At 35.0% G+C, this 17,908-nt stretch overlaps 2 protein-coding genes across 2 annotated transcripts; one reads left to right on the top strand and one right to left on the bottom strand.

The window, feature by feature from the left end:
- Positions 1 to 929: 929 nt before the first annotated feature.
- LOC118280796 (uncharacterized) lies at positions 930 to 3,089 on the bottom strand. Its single transcript, XM_050693690.1, has one exon. It carries the CDS (start codon positions 1,790 to 1,792, stop codon positions 1,040 to 1,042), a length of 753 nt encoding a protein of 250 aa, XP_050549647.1. The 5' UTR covers positions 1,793 to 3,089; the 3' UTR covers positions 930 to 1,039.
- A 4,667-nt stretch (positions 3,090 to 7,756) lies between these two features.
- LOC118272251 (uncharacterized) lies at positions 7,757 to 11,314 on the top strand. Its single transcript, XM_035588623.2, has 2 exons — positions 7,757 to 7,855; positions 8,630 to 11,314. The coding sequence occupies exon 2, from the start codon at positions 8,639 to 8,641 to the stop codon at positions 10,982 to 10,984; it is 2,346 nt and encodes a 781-aa protein (XP_035444516.2). The 5' UTR covers positions 7,757 to 7,855; positions 8,630 to 8,638; the 3' UTR covers positions 10,985 to 11,314.
- Positions 11,315 to 17,908: the final 6,594 nt, after the last annotated feature.

The raw sequence follows: 17,908 nt of genomic DNA, 5'->3' as shown, positions 1-17,908 counted from the left end.
CGGTGACATATCAATAATTTTAAAGGAAATGTTTGCTCGGAGGTATATGGCAACACCGCCGCCGCCGCAGCCCGTGCGATCATTTCTTATCAACTGGTAACCAGGTAGAGAGTAGGAAGTGGAAGGGAGACAAGGTTTTAACCAGGATTCGGAAACTAGGATTGCATGGATATTCTTACAGTCAAGATTTGCCAGCATATCGGGGTAATGAGCCGGAATACTCTGTGCATTTATATGGACTACATTAAGATTTTTCGGTACATCGGAGAAATGGGCCTCAAGTGTGTCAGAAAGAGAAGGAAAACTACAAAAGCTGTCGTTATCAGTGTTCGCTGAAATAAAACTATCATTAACACTTTGCTCGTCATCTATCATAATGTATAAGTATAAAATAAGAATAATAAAAATATATAATTATATATAATATAGTGTGGTATTAAAATAAATAAAAATAATAAAAAAGTAAGGTAGGTTGTGTGAACTATGCTCAGGTCCACCTGCCGGTTCCGTGTAACAATTTTATATTATAGGACTACCTCACAACACAGCACAGTGCTTCGTTCGGGCAAAAATCACAAAAGTTTTATAAAAAAGTAGATAAATAACTGAAAAGATAATTGGGGCGAAAAACAGGTGAGGATAAATTTAAATAAACAGATAAAATTATTTTGTATACACATATAAATTGTAATAAATAAAATAATATTTGGCATCATCTGCATTGATATTGTCTATGGTTTCATAGACAATTCATGCATCCGATGCCAAACCTGGAACGCTACTTGACATTTGACATGTGTCAAACGTCAGAAACAGTTAAAGTAAGGTTTGAAAATAAACAACGGTGACTGATAATAAATAAATAATAAATAAAATATAGAAGGGTAAAGGATTAAAATAAAATAAATATGTTAACATGGGTAGAAGCAATAAATACATAAAGAAGTAATAAATATATTGTGAAGGTATTCGATTACTACCTCAAGACAAAGGAAATAAGAAGTGAGATTGTTACCCGAACGAAGCAGGATTAACGAAGTCACTTTTTAGTGGCGCCGCGCTTCCCTCTCCGTGCCACTGCCGCAGGAGATCGCTCGGAGACTGCCGCCGCAGACCGCTCGGGGACAGCTGCAGGCTCGCCAATCGCACGCAACTCGCTGTGACTGACTATGCGGTGCCTGACGCCATCCGGCCCCAGGATATAGATGTGGCCCGCTTTCGTCCAGCAATTCGTCACACCGAACCTGTTCCGCGCCGCCATGAAGACCTGGTGTCGTGTCTTGGTCAGGAACTCAGATATCGTGATACCCGTACCCTTCAGTTTGGTCTTGTTGTGCCAGACCTTGTCCCGGGTATCCACATCCTGCACCTTAACCAGTATGGGTCTGGGACTTGACTTGCCGGTGAAGCTGCCCATCCGGTGACAACGACGGACATTGGAGGTAGTGAAACTGTCTAGTTTTAATTTATTTTGGACCATACTTGTGACCACCAGTGCAGTGTTTTCGGTCTTGTCCTCAGGAACTCCGTGGATCAGCAACATCTTTCTGCGGCCTCTCATCTCCAGTGCATCCATGTCACGGACAATAAACTCCATCTGCCGCTGCAGACACTCAAGCGCATCCAGAGTGAATCGCTTGAATGCCCAGTAGTCCTGTGCCAGAGCTGAAGTGCCGCCAGATGCAAGTTTGGATGGTGTACTGCTGTGCCCGGCCTCAAATCTTGCCATCCTTTCCTGGAACTCTGCCCTCATCTGCGCCAGTGTACCGTTGACCGCCTCCACTGCCTCCATGTTGCCAATATTGTGATGTGATGTATAGGAAAGATGAATACCAGCAGGTAGTGCCTTTTAATGAGCACCTATTTTGTAAATATGAATTTTAAAATTTTAAATAAATTATTTTTGGGAGAGACGCTTTCCCTAGGTCTTTCTCTTAGAGCACCTCGTGAGTGAATCACAATACACAAAACAAATACCTACATCAAAAATTAATAATCACTTTTATCTTACATCATTCCACACAGTAGAAAACACTTAAGTAGGCATCCTAAAGAAATCGAGAGCTTCCTACAAATTAATCGAGTTATCACAAATCAATCGATTCCATCGAAAAGATTTAATCGACCACTCGATTCTCATGCGTCTGAGTAAGAGTACTTTACATCACATTACAGAACAATTGTGAAGGCTTCATCTTCAGAGTCAGGGGTTCTCAAAGTTGCTTTGAATTCGGACGTTAAAAAGATAAATAAGGACGTAAGCTACTGTTTATAATTCAATGGAAAAAGTATAAGTTTATATTTGGCCATTTTTAAAGTCTTATGTTTTTATTTACATACTAAATTCTGCCAGCGGCTTTAGCCGCGTTCCCGTGGGGCAAAAAGTATCCTATCACGCAAGTCAGCTCATACCCTGTTTTCTTACCATATTTCAAGAAAATCCGTTTCCAACAAACATCGAAACAAATAAACAAACTTCCACATTTATAAAATTAGTATGATAACCTGTTCGCACTCTACCGTTAGTCAACTCCGCAACTGTGACTTTCAATATAATCTTATATCCTTTATTTTCTGTTTTTTAATATTTATGTCATTTTATGTCCTTTCTAAATGAATATCCAATTTTATATCCTTTCCAATTCAAAATAGCATAAACAATATTAAAAATGAAATACATGGAACACAAAACCACGGTACAGGAGACCAGGGTCACCAGTAGGTAACCAATTTTTTAACCCGCCACTGGAGAACTACTGTTCTCCAGTGGCGGGTTAAAAAATTTGGTTAGACAAAACATGTTTGAGAACCACAATCCAAAGTAACATATTGTATGCTTTCCCTTACCGAGCTTTAATAAATAAATTAACGGAATGAGCTTAGTCATTCATTCGTATTCATTAATTAAGATCACACGCGAGGCTTAAACCAATCTTGAGAACAATTGGCTTCATACTTTAAGTAGGGTGTGCATACAGTTTAGTGATTTGTAGAATATATTTTTTATATTAATTTCATACTGACAAAATTAATTTATGTTGTTTAATAGATTTATTATTTTATCTTTGTGCATTCGTATTTTTTATTATTATTTTACTGTGTAAATTCAGATACAAAGAATTGTTTGTTAATGAATAAATGACTATGACTATTCATAGTAAAGTTGATGATTATAATTGAAGTACTGTACGTAGCTACTGATTAAGTTATATGCATTGTGTAGGGACAGTTAAGTTGTCAATACAACATCAAACTATCTATTCACCGCAGAAGTATACAGTGTTTTATTTATTATTTTCTCCAGGTAGGTTACGTAAATTAATGACTGCTATGCATATAACTGTTCTATTCATATTATGCTTGTTTCTTACACCCACCAACTTTTCACCTACCCTGTGTGCCTAACACCAGTGTACATATTTTTGGTCATGAAGCCTTATTTAATAAACAGAAAAATTATTATAGTCATAATACATTGTTCACAAGTTCATGCTAAATTATATAAAAAAGAAAAATCCACGCACTAGCAAACACTGCATCAAACATTCTATTACAATACAGACTGTCCCGAGTATTACCAGCAGACACAGTCACACGCCAACCAAAACAACAAGACGTGTATTACTCTTACTCAAACTTTTGTATAGAATTTGTGGAAAGAAAGGAAGGAGCCTAAGTGGGTGGGAGAAAGGGGAGAAGGGGGGATGCTAATGATAACACACTCACACATTTTCTTTTGTTTCTTAGCCACAGTTGCAAGGAGTCTCTTCACAACATTTTGAGTATTCCAGAGAGGTAAAGTTTCAAATACTGCTGTATGGTAATGAATTAAATTGTGGAGAATAATTTTATTTTGTATGTGTTTATTGTGATTTGCGTATGTTCTGTTGGATTTTATATTATAACTTTCGTGAGACATACTAGTTAGTTAATTGTGATGTTATCGGCGATAGTATATCATATGAACCTCTAGCGTGGCTTGAAACTAGTCGAGTTCCTCGTCATATAGTTACGTGAGTTAGTCGATAACATTGGCTCTGTTGGATGTCTATTGGGCAGTTTTTAGTTGTATTATTTTAAACTTTATAAGTGATGGGTTTGAAAATGCTACTACTTAGTATCCTTTGTTCACAATCGTAAAAAGTTGATATGAAATACAATAATGTCTTGGTATAAATCAGTGCTCATGGATGTACAGTTTTTTTATTGTCTTTTATTGTTTTTTAAGAGATTATTGTCTTTTTTATTGTCGTGGTAATTAGGTCTGTCTGTCCTGTCTGTCTGTAGGTCTGTCATAGTACTTAGGGTACAATCTAAAAACACGTGTTTCTGAAAGAATGTACCTATTAGGTTTAAACTTGAATAACAGATGATAAAGTATTCACACTTGATTATATCTATACAGCCTTTTCACAACTAGCCTAAATTATACACAGACTGTTGACTGTCGCCTACATCTATAGGAACGATATCACACCCTCACTATCCCCGAAAAACACATCATTATCACAACATTGTTTCCAAAAAATTTTGAAAAGAAAACACCCGCAAACAAAAACATTTCTCCCCGCTCGACAGTAACAATGCTTAATAATGGTTTTGCGAATTTTGCAATACATTCATTAGAGGCCTTTGTTCATATATTCGGGGGTAGCAAAAATTATAACATACCGAGTATTGTGCGCCAGGCGACGCGGAATAAGTGGCGAATTTTCATAGGGCTGGTACTAAGATGTGTGTAGAAAATTGTGATTTATATTTTGATTTTATTGCTACAAATTTACAATTTACCATAAATAAAGTTATAATTATTTATACAGTGGAACTTAAAATACAAAATGTGATGAAAATTGGGTATACAAGTGTACATTGTACAGTGGCATTACGTGCCACAATGTGAAGTGTGCACCTCCGCCTACTCCTTCGGGAATAAAAAACAAACGATATGATACTTTACTACAAGTATTTAATATGAAAACAAAATAATACTATCATAGTATTTTTTACACAAAAAGTACAGATATATCTACGACTTTTTGTCGTACCCCGTGATATAATTCAATTCAAATTTTAAACAGACTATTATTAAAGACGTTATAACGATAATTATTATAACGAAAAACCACGAAATGATTACCCATCGACACCAACTTCTCATACGTGCGAACCCTAGCATACGTCGCCCAAGATTTAAATGCGCCGAGGCGTCTCACGTTAATGCTAAGAAAACACGAGCCTACAGGGTGCTCTCAATTCATTCGCGAACAGATAAACAAAATTGTTCAAACTCCAGACAGTCATATGTTTTGTGAAAATATATTAGTACTGATTGAGTTGTTTACAGTTTTCTTCTTAAAGTCGTACGCGTATTCGTATATGTTTTGTTTCGCGTTAGGATTTTCTCCCGTAAGTACGTGTATCTTTTACGAGTATGTATATTTTCTTATCATGAATTGCTTATCATCATCTGCCTATAAGTGGACAAAGGCCTCTTCACACACGGACAAGGTTTAAGCATATTTTAATCACCACGTTTACTTAATGCGGTTTGGTGATTACAAACTTATAATTACAAATTATAAACCAATGTTTCCTCAGGATGTTTTCCTTCGCAGAGGTGTCTGAATAATTTTAGAAAGTCCATATGATTCGGAAAAGTCACTATAACTTGCCGTTGGTAGGTTTTGAACCCGCACTCTCATGCATACGTGAGAAGCGGACATCTTAAACTCCCGAGTTATAATGGTTTAAAAATAATCATGTGCGTTTTAGAAATACAAATTTCATACATAGGTATAGATATACATCACGTATTTAACAGTCGATTTCGACGCAAGTATGTCCCAAAACTGCAATACGACAGTTGTATTGAGTGATGGACAGCATTTTATAAAACATTTTTTAGGGACATCAACTGCGATGCGATCCCCGAGCCGATTAACAAGTTCAGGTATGACGCTGTTTTTCACGTGTTTTCAGTAGTTGAAGCATTCCATCTGATTACCTTACCTTATAAATATCTAAACAGTAAGACATTTGGCAATAACCGGTCACATAAACCGGACTATGTGAACCGCAGTGGTACTGTTAAAAATATTTGTAGTAGAAAACAAATTACGTCGCATAAACTCTAGTTTATTGGAACGAATGACATATTCTTATATAGAACACTGAACAAATCTACCTACCCCTTTTTGGCTAAGAATAAGGCTTCGTAAATATGATAAAAATTGAACTATAATAATAACACCTACAGTTATTGCAAAATTTGAGATGTTGGCAATTTAGAGTGTAAATAAAATTAACCCAATTTATTACTAACGTATCTATTCGGAAATGAGATCTTGAGTAACTAAAACACATTACAATACTATTTCATAACGTTTAAAAAGTCAGAAGTATCATTTTATTACAATTTAACACTTCTTCTAATAGAATAGTTCCGCTACTCGCCGATAGATGGCACTATGAGGCGCGTTCTGAGCTTTGAATGTAAACTAACCGGTGCCCGTTTATCATAACTCTTATTGCATCACTATGGATCGGTAAAATTTTAATTAACGAGAATTTGTTTCAAAATTGTGATACTACTTATATTTATTTTTACTTTTAGTCGTGATCAGTACTCGCTGCTTCAGAGCAAATTCCTTATTATTGACTTCTTAGCATTAAAATTGCTTGCTTAAGCTGTTTTTCAGGGTTTGTCAGTCGGTTATAATACAGAGAAGTATTGTGATACTAACACTGGGGCGATATCAGAATTCGTATATTATTCTAGTTACGAGTACTTTATCAAACCTCACTAGCCACTATTCTAGCCACTTTATTCTAAGAGGAAGGTTGGCTGTACGGCTGACGTGAACGTGTAGTGTAGCGTAATGCAACTCTTTGCGTGATCCACAAATTGTTCTTCCGGGTCTAATTGTCAGTCATATGTATGTTTGTAACCGCACCCACGGCACAGGAGAAAATCCTAATGTAGGGCAACGTTAAAAAAAGAAGAAAACCTGCGAGTCAAAAGACACATAATTTCCTCATTTAGCACGCGGATTCGAAACAGTTTAAAAAGATTCAAATTTATCAATGAGCACGTCTGTATCAAATGTTATTTTCCTTGGTCGGTTCTTATGACACCCAGAGAAAGAGTTGGGATCGTGACAAATGTATTGGACATTCTACAGACCATTTTTTTTAAGGAGAGAAAATCATCCAATTACTTCTCTCACCTTGGGCGAGGCAAGAGGGAGTGTCAGACTCTCACTGACTAAAAACCACCCCGTTCCTACTCCTGCTTTTCGAGCCGAAACCCCGGTAAACCTGCTAGGTAGTCCGCAGCACCGGTCTACAGTCTACAGACAAACAAGAATCGTTAAACATAAAATTATAATCGAATCGAAAGCTCCATATCATTCCAAATTTATCTTTTCATCTAACAACCATATTTGATCCGCTAACCATCAACATACATATCAAACCTTAATAAGACGTCAAACGGATTATAACAAGACTATTGTTCTTTAATTATCTGTGCTATCATCTGTACTGGCTGAATAGATTTGTTAATAGGACATCTGTGATTGTGTTTTCTTTTTTTGTTGTTCGTTTTTTAAATTTATTTCGCACCTTGAAAACAAAAGTGGCATTATACTAAAAAGGGCAATATTGAGTTACAACGACATCTAGATTCTTTGAAAGAAAGCGCTTTTATTGCAAAAACGACAATTATCGTAGTTTGAATACTTTTTCCTAGAGGCCGCTAGTGTCAGTTGACACTTTTAGGTAAATGACGAAGTAGTCAATCATAAGGTGACACTATCCAGTTGAAGACAAGCATTCGGAGTGGTTACACGCTGCGGTGAGTAAAAAAGTGGCATTTTGTGTATAGTGTTGTTTTAAACGTAAATTCTAACTAATATTTCTGCCAAAGTAATAACTACAAAAATGTCATTTTAAGTATAGTGTCGCTTATTCAGTTAAAATAATATTGAAATGAATTTTCTGATTAACAAAGAAGTGACATTTTATGCATAGTGTCGCTTATTTAGTTAATGTTACACTAAAATAATATATTTGATGAATTTTAAAATGACATTTTTTGTTTAGTGCCTTTTTTAATGTTATTGTCTTTAATAATTTTCTGATCTAATAAATATATAAATGGCATTATAACTATAGTGCCATATTTTGTTAATTTTTATTTTAAATCGCAATTTTTTAGTAAATTAAAAGAGGCATTTTCTTTTTAGTGTCTGTTTTTAAACAAAAATATTGAAATGTAGATGTTATAAGTTATTGTCTAAGGGTCATATTAGTCTTAGTACCAGTATTTATTATGAAATTAATTGGATGACAATGTTTCATTTTGTTAAATAAACGTCATATTGGGTATACCGCCACTGTTTGGTAAAATATAACATCTACAATTTTATTTAATGACGTTATTATAGTGAAATATAACCTAAATTATGTTGTCCTATTATTTGCCGAGAAACAAGTAGGTACTCGTTACCTTAATACGTTTTTATCGTGAATAGACTCTTTTATTGTCATTCTTATTTCGGAAATAGATTTTCCTATATTTAGATTTCATTGTTGCATTTGAGAGACGTATTTTCTTCTTTTATTTAAGGTTATCAACATGAATCCGTCGAGAGATAGAGGTAGAAAAATATTAATGCTAGCAATTCAAAACAAAGAAAACTGTTCAGATCCTGAAGCCTCAACATCTAATGTAATCAGTTTGCCAACAACAAGCAACCATACATATCCAGCTGACAAAGAAAACTTCTGCGACGACGATGATGGTGACTTTTCACCTGCTTCTGATGATGATACAACATACGTGCCTTCAAAGAAAACATGCCGTAGATCAAGCTCAAGTTCATCTTCGTCTTCAAGCTCCTCATCATCATCTTCATCATCATCATCTTCTTCTTCTACTTCTATTGCATCCAATCCACCAAATATTCTTCAAACCACCACTCAAATTTCCAATGTAAGTGACAATAATTTGGAATTGGTTAATGACTGTATGGAAGTGATTTCAAGTAACCAAAGTCGTGGGTATGTAGACAATAATATTGCAGTAGACATTGCACCAGCTGTTGATTCGCATCACCAAAACGCTGGGATCGAAGATAATGATATTGCAGTAGATATTGCACCAGCTGTTTATTCGAATAACCAAAGTGCTGGAAACGAAGATAACAATATTGCAGCCGATATTCCACCAGCTGTGGATAGTATTGAAAAACCAAAGAAAAAGAAAAAGAACCAAAGGGTCGCCTATATCTCTAAGAAATTGAAAGACAGCGGAAAAGAATACGTTTCAAGCTCCAAAACGAAGAAGGTTTACCCAGCAAAGTTCCTAAAACCAACATGTAAGTCGACGTGCCGCTTAAAATGCTCAGAAAGTATTAATGAAGATTTGAGAAAGCAAATATTTGAAGATTATTGGGCCATGGCTTCACTAGTAAGACAAAGAGAATACATAGCTCGCAGCATGGAAGAAATTAAGCCGAAGTATCAATATAAGAGAGTTGATTCCAATAGAAAGTTGAAGAACGCTTTTTATTTTAATTTAAATGGTACTAGAACTAAAGTATGTAAAACATTTTTTAAGAATACATTGGATATAACCGACAGATGTATTAGAACTGTAATAGAGAAGAAGAATAGTACAACAGGTATATTGAAAGGAGAAGAAAGAGGTAAGCATGGACAGCATAAAAAAATACCGGAAGATTTGACTGAAGGAGTTAAACGACATATTAATAGCATTCCTCGAATTGAAAGCCATTATTTAAGGCAACAAACGACAAGAGAGTACATCGATGGTGGAAAAACCTTAACAGATATTTATTTTGATTATAAAGAAGACTGCATAAAGCAAGGATTACCCTACGTAATGATACATACCTACAGAAAAATATTTAACGAACAATTTAACATTGGTTTCTTTATTCCAAAAAAGGACCAGTGTGAGCAATGCTCTATATACAAGATCGCAGAAGGTATTGAAAAAGCTGCTCTGAAAGAAAAATACGATCAACATTTAGCAGAGAAAGAAAAGAGTCGTGAAGAAAAAGCTAATGACAAAGCAATGGTGTCTTCTAGTTTTATTGTCGCATGTTATGATTTGCAAGCCGTGATGACAGTACCAAATGGTGAGATTTCTACGTTTTATTATAAGTCTAAAATAAATTGCTTGAACTTTACCATCTCTGAGCTTAAACTGGACAAAACTGAGTGCTTCTTCTGGGATGAATCTCAAGGACACCGAGGAGCAAATGAAATAGGTACTTGTGTATTAAAGTATTTGCAAAAAAAATCATCTTGTGCCGACGAATATCTAGACATAACTTTTTACTCTGATAATTGCTGCGGACAGCAGAAGAACCAGTATATTATCGGAGTGTATATTTACGCAGTCCAATACTTAAAAATTAGGTCCATAACACACAAGTTCCTGATACGTGGTCATACACAGAATGAAGGAGATGCTGTACATTCTGTAATTGAGAAACAAGTTAAACGGTGTCTTAGATCTGGAGCCATATACGTACCTTCGCAATATGTTTCTGCTATTCAAAGCGCTAAAAGACATGGAACACCTTTCATTGTAAATGAAATGGGTTACGGTGATTTCATAGATATAAAGCAACTACCAGTTCCTAGACTAAATAAAGATGTAGATGGTCAAGTTGTAAAGTTGTCGGACATAAAAGTTATTAAAATTGATAAAAATGAGCATAATGAGATTAAAATACAGTACAAGACATCGTATTTTGATGATTTTAAAGAGCTTGATTTGAGTAAGAGAACAAATAGAAATAATCGTCATACAGAAGTTACAGGACTCAAACCGCTTTATCAGCGTAAATTAGAAATATCCGAAAGAAAAAAAACTGACGTAAGGAGCCTCATTAACGCTGGTTTGATTCCCAGTTATTATGCCCCCTACTATGAAAGTATATTTCAGTAGTATTATTTAGAAGTGTAGTAGGTATGTAATGTATACGTACTAAATTAACGATAATTTTGATACAACCTGTGAATCTCAGACGATCTCACTAACTAAGTACCTAGATCAGTTTATTTTCTAGAGGAGTTTATCTTTTATTTTGAGAATAATAGTTTATTTTTTAAGTTTAATTTTGTTACTGTTGTAAGGTTTAATTGATACCGCCAAAAATTGTGATTTATACATAAACTTAAACTTTAACGAAAAACGTTACATAATTATAGTGTTTCTTGATTGTACTGATTATAACTTAATTGTTTTTGATAAATAAATATTTTTTCTTGTTTCTATGACATAATTTCGTTTTATTTCTGTCATTTTTTTCTAACCCCCATTACTGATCTTTTGGGTAATAATAGGTAATTATTCTAAAATGGCTAGGTTTACGTAAAACAAAAGTGGCACTATGCGGAACTTTTTTTTAAAACCTTGATTTCTAAATAACTCCATTATTTACTGGCATGTTTTCAGTACATAGCTTAAATAAGAGAGTCAGACTAATAATAAATTAAATTAGTTGCATTATTTTCTTCCAGTTATTTGCCAAGATGACTAAAATGTTGCGTCAAAAACTTTAAACGGTCATACTGAAAAATGTCAATTTTTGTATAACGCCACTTTTGTTTTCAAGGTGCGATTTGTGTTTTGTTTTGTTTGTGGGATCTCATGAGTTGTTTTCGTTGTATGAGAAAGTGAGGTTAGATTTTTTATGAATAAGAGTGCTTTTGTATCAAATATGTGCTATGCTATGTTGCTGTGGATGCGTTTGGCTTCCACTAAACATATTCATATTCATTGGTAGATATAACATAGCACTGGTGGAAACGCTCTCAGCGTAGCTATGCATTTCATATGAAAAGACGCATGCTATGGCTTTCCTACTATCGATACATTGCATAATCGAGCTGCGCATCTTCCTCGCACAGCTACACAGCTTAGTATGAGTCAAAACTGTGACATAGTTTCACAGCTTAGCTATTACATATTCGTAGCACAGCTACATAACACATCTCTATACTATGCTAGTTCCCTACTGTCGGTAGGATTAAAAAGGGGAAAATGTGAGTATGCTCTATCTAAGACCGTTGCCTTGGAACATCTTAACTTAAAAAAAACACTTTCATTATTATCAAATATTTTTGAAAAGTACTTAACATTAGTTCAATTTTACAGATTAGGTATTATTATCAACTAGCTTCCGCCCGCGACTCTGACCGCGCGGATGTCGGTCTTCGCGTGGAAGTTTTATTTCTCCATTTCGAGTAACTCCGACAATGACATCTTATATATATATATAAGTATAGATGAATGACTGAATGAATGAATGAGAGTGTTATAAACGTAAGAGTAGACAAATATAATCAGATAGCTCCGAACTGCTAAGCTATCGGGAGTTATACGTGTTATTGTGAGTCAACCATAAAAGATAGACATTTGCTGTCCTGGAATATTTTTTAACCCTAGAAAGATAGTCTGCGTAAAAATTACGCATGCGTTTGCGAAATATAGCTCTATCTTTCTTAATAGTGGGAATCCATAGATGTGCGTTTAGGACATCTCATTCGTCGCTGGGAGCTTCCATATGGCGCAAGTGGCAGTAAGGTAAGTGTAACCGATTTTAAGATATAACGACCCCATGCGTTAAAATTACGCATGATTATCTTTTACGTGACTTTTATGATTTTGATTAGTATAATATTTTTTTTATTTTTTTGATGTTATTGTAATTGTATATTATTACTAACATTAATAGTTTCTTTTATAGATATTGGTGCAACAATGGGAAGTAGTAATTTGGACGAACACCGTATCCTGGCCAGTCTCATGCAAAGTGACGACGAGCTTCCCTGTGAGGATACCGATTGTGAAGTAGGTGACCATGAGAATCAAGATGACGTGCAGAGCGACACAGAAGAAGCTTTTATAGATGACTTAGAAGTAGACAGAAGAAAATACTGAAGAACCTGTAGTAAAAAAAGGAATTTACTGTACTTTTTGCCCTTCTAAAATAAGGCGAAGGGCAAATGCGTCTTGTAATGTGCCAAAACTGTTTGTAACTGATTTTTATAGAATTCTATGTTCCTATAATATGTATAGGATATTGTTATTGTTGATTATGTGAAAAAAGGCCGATTATCATGGTTAAAAATAATTTAGCAGCAGCAGCTGCTAAATTATTTTTAACCTAAATATATAAATAGCAGTAAAAGTAAATGTTAAAAAGTTTATTTGATTTATGACTGAAGTTTATAAGTTTGGTTATTTTTTATTAAAAATATATTTATAAATATATTATCTGCAGTTTAAATTATTCTTATATATGTGTCAATATATATAACATACAATTTTATTGAAATAAATTAATAAACACCAACCTACAGCTAAATAAAACACATGCGTAAATTTTACGCATGAGTATCTTTTCCGTACTACACAATATGATTATCTTTCTAGGGTTAAACAATTTTAAGACGAACATTTCTATCATACATGATTTCTGTGTAGCTTTAACCATTAAGGCTGCACACGCGACGGAAGCTTAAAAAATGGAGTAAGTTCTCCTGTTTTCACAACATTTCCCTTCACTGCTCTTCTCCTATTGATCGTAGCCTGATGAAAAGTATAACCTATCCAGGAGTATGAAGAACAATTTTACCAAGTTTTGTTGAAATCTGTTGAGTGGTTTTTGTTTCTATAACAAACATACAGACAGACAGATAGACAGACAGACAAAAAAATTCTGATTGCATTTTTGGCGTCAGTATCGATCACTTATCACCCCCTGATAGTTATTTTGGAAATATATTTCATGTACAGAATTGACCTCTCTACAGATTTATTATAAGTATAGAAGATACACAGAGTTTATAAAACATATTCAAAATGACAACAGAGACTTTGCCTTGATGTCAGAATATCAATTCACTCAATGAAAAAAAGGCGAATATAATTGAATAATTTGTCACAACTATGAAGGTAAGTCATTCATCCAAGTAAAAAAAAAACATTACACGTCTCTAGCAAAAACCATCGATTCTCGAACGAGTTCTCGATTTAAAATCGTATAAAAGACAGGATGTGGTCGTCCCGTCCGAACGCACATGCACTCCTTAAACAATTAAATTTAACAAACGAACATACGTTCTTATTTTAAAGTAATAAGGTATATAATCGAATGAGAATTAATTTTGTAACGGTAAACGATAATGTTGTAAGGTCGCGTGCGTGCAAATCGATTATCGAAAGGATTAACGATTACTGTGATTAGAGATCGCCGGGTCAGTCTGAAGATACACCTGCTTTGGGAAGGAGGAAATGGTAGGTAGCCATTAATGACTTTATCAAGCATATGATTTTGATGAAAATAATTAAGTTGTAATTCCAATATTATATGGTTATGTACAATTAATTAGTACTTAAGATACACCGGTATTTTTAATTAAGTCGTCTCATAATCGTAGTTAGTTATATGTGATCACTGGATGCAGATGAACAGTGTCAAATGTAAGAAATATAGTATGAACAGTAATAATTAGCTTTCAAAGTTTAAGAAATAACAAATAACAATAAGTATTTAGCCGTTGTTCATTACAACAGACATTTTGTACTTCGATTTTGGGGGATTGTTGTGGCGACACATAACAAGTGACAGAAGACAGAAGTCACATATAGACAATCGACGAACAAATTACCGGATGACGTCAATATGAAGTTTACATGCGAATAAACATGGATAGAAAATCCCAACGAAAACGGATAGGCCAAAAAGCTAGACACGATCACCTGCCCTGGTTGGAGTATCCTACCTTTCTTAGGGAACTTTACTCTTAGTGCCCTAAAGTACCTACTTTCCTATCATACTCTTTCCATAAAAACTCCTTAACACGTTACTGTAAAACTTCACAAAAATAAAATTTTCATCTAAAACATGCAAACTAACTTCTAACGGAGCGTTGTACTCATAAAAACGTAGGTAAATCTTCGATAGTGTTTATTACGTTTCAATATAAGTAAATAGCACGTTGTTCAGCTTTATCGTCGGACTCATCGCGAGTTCTTGCTCTCGTTCAACCACTAACATTACCCAAACTGAACCGTTCCCACGGCGTCTGCACATCACTCTTCTTCAAACTATCGCTCGAATTTATCACAGTGAATAAACAACTTTATGCCTAACGCTCAGAGTGTTATTTTGTTTACCAAAGATTCTTATTATAGATACTGCTGAACCTAACAGTGTTCGAATTTTGACGTTCGTTGTTTTTAAAATTGCTGATTCATTTTAGACCTTACTTTGTACAATTCTTGGTTGATTTTAAGTTTTGGTTATAGTGGCAACTAAGTCGGTTTTGGCGTAGCGAATGTATGTAATACAGTATTCAAATATTTCGTGAATCATGCGCATCCGTGTGTATAATTACGTTTTTAAGATCAGTTCTTTGCCAGGGGTTCGAAATATAAGTGACGTACTTACCTACGTTATTTTTTCTAGACTTAAATTAAACTTTAATTAAGAGTTGCTAACCTAAAAAACCTGGACATACCAGCTCCAAATGAATGTTATTTTTTTTAGTGATACCAATATACCTATTCAAGTTATAAGTTTTCACACCTTGGTTGGAAAAAGCAAAGCAGAGCTACATACTGCACATTAAGGTTTTTTTTCAAGATTCATCCAATGACCTTTCCCCATCTTGGGCGAAGCGAGAGGGAGTATCAGACTCCTACTGACTAAAAACCACCCCGTCCCTACTCCTGGTTTTCGAGCCGGAGCCCCGGTAAATCCCGGTAAACCTTTTTACAAAATCAATAAATTGAAAATATTTTTCAGTACTACAATACGTAAGGTTTGCTACCTTGATTTTTTTGTGAAAAAACCTCAAAAGTTTACAACCTCTGTCGGTAACGGGTCTTGCGTAGCGCGGTAGCGGGTTCGATTCCAGCGTCACGCCGCAACTGATCTGTGACCCCTTAATGAGACATCTGCTTTATTGCTGTAAATCAGACGGTATTTTTGATTTTTCTTCGTGATTATATTATTATTATTACCTTGCTTGTTTAGTGGTTGCACGCACAAACTGATTGTAAAACTTTGTATTGTAGTAAAAGAGGTATGTCTTCTTTTGGCAGTTCAAAGTCAAATCATTTATTTCAATTAAATCATAAATAGCAACTTTTAAAATGTCAGTCATGGTGCCATCGTACATATAGCTGCGGACTACCTAGCGGGTTTACCGGAGCTCCGGCTTGAAAAGCAGGAATAGGAACGGCGTGGTTTTAGTCAGTAAGAGTCTGACACTCCCTCTCGCCTCGCCCAAGGCGGAAGAAGTCATTAGATGATATTCCCCCCTTAAAAAAATCGTGCATAGTATTATTAACACGTTCACTGCGGCTGTGCAAGATTAAGACTTACTGCCAGTGCTGTACAAGTCACATACTTCCCGTATCAAGATTGCCTGATGTGCGTTACGACGTCTATGTTCCCGTATGTAGTCCTGACTTCAACCCTCCACAGAGACATGGAAACTCCTCTGCAGAATTTTTTTTCTGTACCAATACATAGTTAACATCCTTGTGTATACACAGCTGCAGTAGCACGGGGTTCTTAGTAATATTTTAAAAGTTACAGGTAGTTTTAAAAATGGTTGATTTTACGGGAAAATACTTGTCGTGGCGCATACAACAGTCGTATTGCTAGGGATGGGGTATCACAAAAACGTTGTTTTGTTTTAGATTCATTATTTTTTATTAGAGTATTACACAATCAACAAAACCTTTTTTGTAATAAAAGTAATAATTGTTAACAAAAACAGTAACTTCTTATTTTAACAAACATTAACAAAACAGTAACTTCTTATTTTATATAATTATTTATTTGTTTTACTTGATAATCTAATCATCAGAAAAAAAAATACTTACAAAAATACAAAAAAATAATAAGAGTAGTAGGGCCATACCATGAAATGAGATAATCCTTAATAATAATTCTTTACATAACATCCTGCATAATCACGACTAATAGGAACTTTAAGTAGGATATCGCGTTCTGTAAAAACGTATTGACAAGGCACAGCACTATGACTAAATGAAGCTCACGTTCAGTGCGGTACGGGGTTTAGGATACGGCCAAATAGTTCCCGTATCGCACTATTGTACAATAATTACCTTTCTGTGCGTTACGACAAAATAATTCCCGTACATTTTTATTCTTAAATTTGAATACACTATAAGTAAGCACATCGGGAATATAGGTGTCTCTTTTTTACTTGAACGAATACTTGAATAAATCACCTCCGCACGGAGAGTAAAACCAGGACAACTAGCTGCCGCACAGAGCAAGACTCAATTACAACCAAATATTTCCCGTAACGCAGTGAACGTGTTAAACATTTTGAATATACAAAGTTGAGCTTCTCGTTTCAATTGAACCTCAGACCACCACAGATGGGGCCCAGTAGGGCTGATGCCTGACTTGGAACTGCGGACTACCTAGCGGGTTTATCGGGGCTCTAGCTCGACAAGCAGGAGTAGGAACGGGGTGGTTTTTATTCAGTAAGAGTCTGACACTCCCTCTCGCCTCGTCCAGGGTGGGAAAAGTCATTGTATGATTTACTCCCCTTAAAAAAAGACTTAACATAAAGCAATCGAACTCTTACCAACTAAACTAAGTAAACAGTTTACAAATGAACATTCTATAGTCTAAACACGGTCATATTTAATGATTGTCACCTTATATTTACTTAGTGTTTGTCCTACTTAGCGAAATCGTGCGGAATACATGTAAATGTGGAAGGCTAGGTCTATAGGTGGGCTACTTAAGTAATTTTATGTATTGTTGATAGTGGACATTGTAGTTATAAAATTTATTCATTAAATTTTGTGCTA

The sequence above is a fragment of the Spodoptera frugiperda genome, chromosome 5 (assembly GCF_023101765.2).
Source record: "Spodoptera frugiperda isolate SF20-4 chromosome 5, AGI-APGP_CSIRO_Sfru_2.0, whole genome shotgun sequence".
Lineage (NCBI taxonomy): Eukaryota > Metazoa > Arthropoda > Insecta > Lepidoptera > Noctuidae > Spodoptera > Spodoptera frugiperda.
Note: the sequence above shows the minus strand (reverse complement) of the source record. Positions and strands in the feature narration are given on the sequence as shown.